The sequence below is a fragment of the Leguminivora glycinivorella genome, chromosome 6 (genome assembly GCF_023078275.1).
Source record: "Leguminivora glycinivorella isolate SPB_JAAS2020 chromosome 6, LegGlyc_1.1, whole genome shotgun sequence".
Taxonomy (NCBI): Eukaryota; Metazoa; Arthropoda; class Insecta; order Lepidoptera; family Tortricidae; genus Leguminivora; species Leguminivora glycinivorella.
Window position 1 is genome coordinate 11,557,236 of NC_062976.1, and position 9,226 is coordinate 11,566,461.

The 9,226-nt window shown below is 35.9% G+C and overlaps 1 protein-coding gene across 3 annotated transcripts in view; it reads right to left on the reverse strand.

Moving 5' to 3' along the window:
• LOC125227326 (sodium/hydrogen exchanger 9B2-like) overlaps positions 1-8,867 on the reverse strand; it is a 33,419-nt gene extending 24,552 nt beyond the window's left edge. The window contains exons 1-7 of one of the 3 annotated variants that reach the window (XM_048131612.1): positions 8,662-8,867; positions 7,493-7,553; positions 5,319-5,422; positions 4,111-4,348; positions 3,281-3,450; positions 2,514-2,728; positions 1,670-1,841 (exon numbers count right to left, since the gene is read on the reverse strand). In XM_048131612.1, coding sequence (XP_047987569.1) covers positions 1,670-1,841; positions 2,514-2,728; positions 3,281-3,450; positions 4,111-4,348; positions 5,319-5,422; positions 7,493-7,553; positions 8,662-8,686 — 985 coding nt within the window. In that variant the 5' untranslated portion in view covers positions 8,687-8,867. Of the gene's footprint in view, positions 1-1,669; positions 1,842-2,513; positions 2,729-3,280; positions 3,451-4,110; positions 4,349-4,732; positions 4,757-5,318; positions 5,423-7,488; positions 7,554-8,661 lie in introns of those variants that run through there. The other 2 variants (XM_048131613.1, XM_048131614.1) reach the window with 2 other exon arrangements.
• Positions 8,868-9,226: the final 359 nt, after the last annotated feature.

Consider the following 9,226-nt stretch of genomic DNA (forward strand, 5'->3'; position numbering starts at 1 on the left):
GTTAATCGGCGACCGGTCTGGCGTAGTTGGTAGTATGTGCGTTCCCATTGAAGGTCCACGTTGGAATTTCGAGCTTCAAATCAAATCAAAATCCTAATGTGTGGTCACCTGGTCCGTAGTATTTCTTCGCAGGTGTTTGATTATTATTTTAAGTAAAACGGTACATTTGTTTTTACTGATCGATGGAGCAATAGTTAGTAAATATTTTTTACTAACGAGTAGACTATAGCAATTGTATATTTAACAACCAAATGTTACGTAAATTGATTTATTTTTATGACAAACGTTTCAATTGAGGGACCACCTTTAATCGATTGAAACTTTTGAATGGCATCTTTTACAAACTAAAGCTTGAATTTACAATTATTCGAGTACTTTTACTAACTCCCAGTCACACCTACATTTTAAATAATAACTACTATTGTTCTCTCTTAATGTGAACTTATCGCGATCGATTGGGGGACCACATTCTGCATGCCATTATTTCGTATTGAGTTTGCAGAAAGAAGTCACAATTAATGAAATTATTTTTACAAATCTTTTACTAAGAGTAGTCATTTTACAGAAGCTGTAAATTTGAAATGGATTATGAAATATGGATACCTGACATGCACGACTGAGGGTCCACCTTTAACCGAATGTAACTTTTGAGTGCCTACTTTTACAAATTATTGGTTGAATTTACAATCGTTTGAGAACTTTTACTAAAGACACATTCAAAAGCTCGAAATTCCAACGTGGACCCTCAATGGGAACGCACAAGTTGGTAGTAGCCGCGGTCCCGGGTTCGAATTCCAGTATGGGCATTTATTTGTGTCATGAACACAGATATTTGTTCCTGTCATGGATGTTTTCTATGTATACAAGTATGTATTTATCTATATATACATAAGTATATATATCGTCGCTTAGCACCCATAGTACAAGCTTTGCTTAATTTGGGACTAGATAGTAGGTTGATTTATGTAAGGTGTCCCCCAATATTTACACGCTTTTGTTTTTTTTTAGGAAAGAATCCCCTCATGCTCCTAAGTAGGGCATGGATGATAGTCATATTAAGAGCATTTTCAGAATTGGGGACCCCCCAATTAGCGTAAGTTGTTAGCAAAAATTAACTCACTGTCAGTTTTGTGACGATAATTAAGCATGAAATTTCTATAATAATATTGTTTTTGTGTTAATTACATAAACTTTGAGCAATAATCTACATTCAGAATGTGAAAAAAGTAAGTTTTTAGACAGATTTTATGCTTAATTGTCGTCACAAAACTGACAGTGAGTTAATTTTTGTTAACAACTTTGGGGGGTCCCAAATTCTGAAAATGCCCATAAACAGTGCTTACTAAGCACCTTACAAAAAGAAGTGAAATTATACCAAATGCATTTTTATGTAAAATATTGCCAAGACGAGAACATAAGGCTGATCTGCTAAACATTTCAGATCTTATGTAGAGCGAAATTTGTAACTACAAGCCCTGGCCTAACTTCACAAACTCTACACATCAGTTAAAATATAGTAATAAGGTTTACTTAGTACCAAGTAAACAAAAACGGTGGAAATTATGAAGACACGTACGTAATGTATACAAAATAATTTGGGTATAGCTTTCTATTCAAGTCGCATATTATAGAGGTGTGAATATCCGCATAATACACTTAGTCTACTTACCCATTCCGCCCCATCCCACATATCCTCCTACGTAGCTGAGTAGAAGACCGCCGGTGAAAATTAAAATACTTCGGATGGTTGGTGCGTAGACATCTTTCTGGTCCGGCAGCCAATCCACCAGAATGCCCCACAATATGCCCAGGCCGATGCCAACGAATATAGCCAAGAGCGCCTGAAGCGAAGAGAAATTGTTAACCATACAATTCTTACAAAGCAAATTTCTCAAATGTGCTTAGAAATTAATACAAAATTAATCATGGATGTTAGATAACAAAATTAGTCCAAAAAATATTATAGTTATCGATATCTAATATTATTTTCTATAACAACATATAAAAAAATAATCATAAGTAATCGAAAACGTGCGCGCTAATAGCATTTTTACTTTAGGATTCCAATTTAAGGTTCAAATTTGATTACACTTTCAGGAAATGTAACTAGTCTTTAAGATTAATTATTTATTTATTTTATTTATTTTAGGTAATTACAAACATAAATCTCTAATTAATTTACATAGTATCGTTAAACCAATAAGGTTTGTCTCGATACCTATTCCATTCCGCGGTAGATGTTATACAATGCAACAATCATATAATTATGTAGGTATTCTATTCATTATACATACTCGTATTATAACCAAAACAAGAAACCGCCAACATTGCACTGAATCATCAATAGTAAATGAATTTTAAATTTGATTTTGGATTTATGGGAAAAAATTGTACATTGGTGTGACCTGGAAACCGTTTGATAAAAAAAATTATGTTAAGGGAAATAGCCGTATTTGTTCATTAATTCTTATTGAAATGAGCTGAGTTAATCTTCCTATCATTTTATACATCACCTTGACAATTCTGTATGGAAGAGGGGATGTGACGAAAATGGCACTATTGATGACGCCAAACAGTCCTTCAGTGACCGCGGTATCCAGTCCACCCGCATTGGCCACGAGCACCGCCACCTGCTTCTTAGTCCCTAAGCCTCGACCGTGAAAACCCATGGCTGTGGGTACTATTATAGCTGGAGACACTGACGATAATATGGCGCCTAGGTGCAGACCTAAAAAAGGCATTTAATTTAATATTCGTGATTATTTGATATTCGTTTAACGATATTAGATATCCGATTTCTGTGAAAATCATTTATATTTTAAGATGAAATTAATGTACGCTTAACCAGGAGCTACTTGATATAACTTTTAGGATACTTTTTGTTAAGTACGAATATTACAATACATTGTCCCTATGGTGACCATTTCGGATTCAGGACGCGCATAATTAGTTAAGTTTGTATTATTATTATCTAAGTATAATAAAAGTAAAACGTTGCGTTTCCAACTACGCAACTTTATCACCTCCAGTTAGAAGGTTGTTAAGTTTTATATGACAATTCGCCTATATTAAGATACATGTATGAAACATGGCAAACGTATTAGTCCGTTTTCACATTATCCGATCCGATATCGGATGTCGGAAGGATTTCAATAGAAAAAATCCAAGATGGCGCCTGTAATGTATGGTATATCGGTCCGACATCCGATATCGGATCGGATAATGTGAAAACGCACTTAAGTAGCAAAATTGTTTGTATTTCCTTTACACACGGACTCACCCCAATACCAAGGATATTTGAGAAGCACATGAGCAAAGACGGCCGTAGACAAACACTCCACGGTCCAAGGCAGGGTTGCCAATGAGAAAACTTTCACGGAATTATATTTAATATATTCCCAGTTCCAGCTGAGAGGCCCCTTCGACAAGATAATCACGGGATAAATCCGTCTGAAACAAAAGAATCTCCTCAAGCAATCCTCGCAGCATAAACCCCCAAAATTGATTTCTACCGACGGTTATCGAGATTCGAATTAATTGTTTAAGCGTTCGAGAAAATAAAACCTTTTCTATTCTTTTATGGGAAAATGAAAAGTACTTTTGTTGATTGGAATTTTAATTAGGGCTCTTAAGTACCCATTCCCTAAAGTGGAATTGTTTTCGTAAACAAATCCGAAGTAAATATATAATTGGGTATGAATAAAAATTTTGAGATGAGATAGGGAAAATGGAGTGAAACCAGATAGCAGGGAAAGCCAGATCACTCTCTATTTCACATTTTGACTATTACGGACTTGTTCTTGCAAGTTAGATAGGTAACAGAGACGGAGGACGCTCAGTGGCCTGTTTTAATTTACCATGGTAACATTGATACTTTGACACTGAATTTGGTACTCATTTCTAGGTCAACAAGTTACATGGGTAATTGGCGTCAATGTTTACTTGTTGGGTTGGCAATGTACAGCGATGAAATAGGCCATTGTGGGCATGCGGTGAGCGGAGCGTATTATTTCGGGCATTAATAAAACTATATGTAGGTGTACTTACTATTAAATTAAGTATAATTGAAATCAATTTATCAATTCAAAGTATTTATTTCTTTAAACTTACCTCAAATGATAATCTAATGCATCCGCGGCAGGATTCTGTAAATAGTTGTCCGCTCCTAAGTTCCTATACAGCGCGCCGACTAACGTCATTCCCACGACGGGGTTCAGGGTAGTGTATCTCTCCAGAGTGTGGCCGGCCACGTACCCCGCCGCCACCACGGCCGCCATCTTGAACAGATACCCTCCAGGGAGGACGGCATCTCGCAATATAAACCACGAACTTCCCCACAGTGTCACTCCTGAAATATTTCATGTTAAATATCACACTGTTTAATTTTATTGTACAAGGTTATAGGATGTTACAACTCAATTAGTTCTACTACTAGGCGACTCACAAATTAAAATATTGAGAGCACTAAATTATAATTGGTATGTACCTAAATTAGTACATTTACACGTTCTAAAAATTCTACATACATCAGTATATCTAAAAATTCTTATATTGAATAGTAATTATTCCTAATGAATAAATAAACAACACTTTTTATATTGAGGGAGCTGTACTACCAAATTGTAAATATATGAATGTCTTACAGTTGTCTATTATTGGAGTTATCTTCTGTTATATGTACTGATTTTACCTACTAGACTAAATTGTGACGGCTTGAGATAGATTTACCTACCTATAATGTCGACTTAAGTGCTATCGATGTCGGTAACAAGAAATGTATTCATCATAATAACAAATCTCTGAAGAATATCTTATCTTATCTCTGGAGAACGGTAGTTAAGAGTAAGTAGCAACTTTATTACCATTTATTTATATTCATAAACCTCTTTATAAAAAATACTGAATGAGAAAAGTACGGTGATAAAGATAACATTATAAAACTAACACGGTTGTATATCACGCTATAGTTAAGTAAATATAAGAGCCCATTTTACACGTTGCACAAACTTGCACGGCTGCACGCGGGTTTACTGAAATATTTAATTAGTAGACTTAATTGAACATGCGATTTTAGTTCCATTGCGGGCTGTTGAGGTTACATACAATTTTGCACAGCCATAAAATACCACAATGTAATAAAACTCGTATGCGAGTTCTCGTACCGTCTAAATGGGCCCTATTTAAGTGAGCCCTCATGATGTACACCGTACCATAATATTATTTTTAAAATAAAATCATTCATCCTTTAAGCCGTTTACAATTTGATAAATCACGAGAAAAGGTTCGTCGGTAACAAAAACACTGGTTTAAGTTCTTACCGCATAAGAAAACACCCAGGTATTGTTTCAGCTCTTTCACGGAAGGAGCCGCATTGATTAGCATTTCGGAGCCTCCTTTACCGGCATTGTTTTTATTTCCACTCCTAAAACATATTTATCAGATTAAATAAGTATAATTACATCATCAGGGGATCATACTATGTAAATATAGAATAGTAAATAATTCAGTGTTGTGCTTATTAAAACATGTTTGGTATTGTAAAGAACAAGCACGTATATATAGAAAGTCTAAGGGGGGGGTCCGGGTCATAAACTCAACCGGATAAAAAGCGGTCTCGAACATTTAATTTATAATGATGCAAATTAAAAGACACTACTTCCTTATAAAACTATATTTAATCGTTTTCTTCTTAAAATTAGTTGATTGACAATATCATTATCGTCTATTACGGCAGCTATTTCCCTATGGATAGACATAAAGGCTAGCCCCGTGAGGCGCTCTTGTCCCGCGTCCTATTACGCAAAAATGTTTTTAACCTTTTTAAGGTTGAAAAACTTCTTTCAGCAGTTTCTGATTGAAAGAAAGAAATTTGGATCACACTGGTCGATGGCCCCAATAGCAGTTCTAGGTTTTTTTTCAGGCTCCAGGGTTGACCAATGATTATGCCAGAGTTCGTATTCAGATTTGAATATGTGGTCTTCTGCTTCTGTTAACCCAAGAAAAAGTTTAGCAGCTTTCAGTAGTTCCGTTTTTGTGGCGTTGTCAACATTATTAGTCTTCGTTGGCAAAACCTTTTGTAATGTGACAAGTTAACAACTGTTCCAAGAAAGGATAATTAATATACGTTTCGCCGGTAGTATATCTCCGCAGTTTCCTCTAGAACATTATTGCGATGGGTTTGGCGACCAGTTGTACGAGGTGCCACTAGTTCACCACCAGGGCATAAATTTTCGGTGCCCTTTTGAAGAAGCATCACTACGTAGGAAAATAAAGCGAAATTTTTTTCATAGTAATGCCCTAATTTGAAGATTAACGCAATACAAAATTTATGGATGTCATCAGACAGAGTGCGAAAGGGACAAATGGTTGAACTTTCGTAGCCGCACCCTAGTATAGTTACATGTGGCTGAACGTGAATATCATGTACATCAAATAACAAACAAAATAGAGCACTAGAGTGGCCAAGTCACGAAAGCAAATTCGGAAATCTGTGTAAGAATGTCCTATAATATATATATATTTATTTATTTATAATTTGTCCTAACTAAAAGAGCAGATAATTATAAATAGTAAGCGCGAGTCCTATAATATATATATATATTTATTTATTTATAATTTGTCCTAACTAAAAGAGCAGATAATTATAAATAGTAAGCGCGATTTTTTTTTTCTATTGACTCGATTAATTAAGACAACCCGCCAGCGGGGAATCCGCGAACTTTCAAGCTTTTATCGTCTGCACTCTGCAGAGTTGCGGTCTTTGACATATTTTGGGGTATTTTGACTATATTTCGCCATCACTATTATTTTTATAATAATGCTTAAGAGTTAATTAAGAGACTTAAGAGATTAACTGCGGACTCGATCGTCACCGTCGGGACGCCCATTTCGGTATTTTGCCACTAAGTGATCTGAGTGCTTTGAAATTCGCTCACCATAATGCTGCGACTCACAAAATTGCGCCTCTCTGAGACGTTTTGCGCCTTTGGCTTTATGAGGAACTCCACTTTGGACTATCGGGTAGAGTCATATTTTTGCATTTGGATAGCGACGTAACTTTGCCGTTCGCCGCACAATGTGGTTCGTCAAGGGCTAGAATCCTCCTTTTACGGCGCCCTAGCAACAGCGCCCTTATGAATGGCAATATGGTGCAACTTTCCACTTAATCTGAATTACAAATCTAGATTTTCAATAGGTGGATTAATTTCCGAAGCCTCTCGCCATTTTGTGATATGTGCGCGCCCACGCAACGTATAATTTTTTTGTATGGATTTTTCCAAATTCTCGATTTTGGCGCCCCTTACCATGTGGCGCCTAGAGCGGCCGCTCCACTCGCTCTACTCTTAATCCGGCCCTGCCTAAGGGGGGGGTTTGAACTCCCTGAACCCCCCCCTTATATACGTCCTTGGTAAAGAACTATGAACTACTTAAATAAGTACCTATGTAATTATTATACAATTTGTAAACACAATACAAATTAATACTTACTCACGTTTTGGAGCGTTCCATCTCAAAACTTGTCGCGTTGCGCGTTATATTGAAATTTTCTTTGCCTGAAAATGAATTTAGTTTTTTTTTTTATTTAGGCATCTCACACATTCGGGATTCAAACATTTAGGTACTTATAGGTAAATTTTATTTGAATACACTCATGATTACTTTTAGTGTCACTCAGCCATTCAAAAGAAGAAAGAAGAAAGCTATTGAAAAGAAATACAGTGTACATAATATTATGTTCTCCTGATACAGAATATACATTCAGAAAATCTAATCTCACCCCTATTAAACATAAAGTAAATCGGGGGTCTCTAATGGATATTTGCTAGCAGATGTGCTTAGTGATAAATATCTTGGAAACTTGTGTTACTTGTGCCTCGTGCCCTACTCGCGAAAAGTTCAGGCCCAGCTCTTTCTAACAGTCAACTTTAGTTTACTATTAAATTTTATCAATTAAATAGTATAAATTATTGTATATATATATTAGATGGGCCCAAAATTTTCTTTATTTTTTAATCATAAACAGCGATAATTAAGCTATTCTATTCTGTGACATCGTAAATATGTAGACTATAGTTATTTGTTTTATTTACAAGGGGGCAAAGTTGTTGTTTAACCAACCGTGCCAATATTGATACCCGAGCAGGCGAAAGATTCCAAGTGGAATCTTGAGCGTTGCAAGGGTTTCAAGGCACGAAGGTTAAACAAACTTTGCCACCGAGTGAAACACAAAATTTTTCACCACACCAACACGAACAAAATACTGACTATAAAACATGAAACTACCTCTAAATCAAATCCATCAATTTATTCAATATTTCTGATTCAAAATTATAATTTATAGGAAAATACTAGCCAGCTTTAGACATCAAGTTAAAATTTCTATGAAATTACATTGCTGTGGGTTAAATGTAATTTTGCTATCTGTTTTCGAATAACAAAGAGAGCCTGTACCAGTAGGTGTGGTGAATAATATTTTTATATTGTTATGCAGAAATCAGTGTAGGTAATACTATTTATACCGCCTAGAAAATAAGTTATCGCCTCAAACAAGCCAGGATATCTCTAGCTCTACATAAACACTGCAATCTTTTTAATGAAAAGTGGCAAATAATTTTCAACTTATACTCGCAAAAAATATGAAATTCATAAAAATATACTTGCCAGTTTTACGACTGTCAGCACTCATCTTTCCGTTGCCCAACTACGAACCGTTTCGTACATACTATCACTTAGCCGTCACACACACTAATAAGTCCTTAGTAATAAATACTTTAATCACTCAAGATCACAACTCGACTCAGTATTGTCCGTCGCTAAGCGGTCAGTATAACCGTGTGATCTCGTTTAACGTCCTTCTAATAATAAATTTCGTCGCATGCGCACTGTGTTCAATTGCCATAATTGAAAATACATTAATCACTTGGTGTCGAAGCCATCAGAAGTGAGGCAATACAATTGAAGTAGTTTTGAAAACAGCAAAGAAAGTTATTCAACATGACGTGGAAGACGGAAGGCGCTGATGTTGACTTGTATGACAAAGTAATCTAACATTGAACACTTTTTAATATTAAAAAGATTAATTTTATTTTAGTTCATTGTTCCATTATTAAGACGACCGGTCTGGCCTAGCGCGTAGCGACTAGCGACCCTGGCTGCTAAGCCGCGGTCTCGGGTTCGAATCCCGGTGAGGGCATTTATTTGTGTGATGAACACTAGGGTGGTCCAA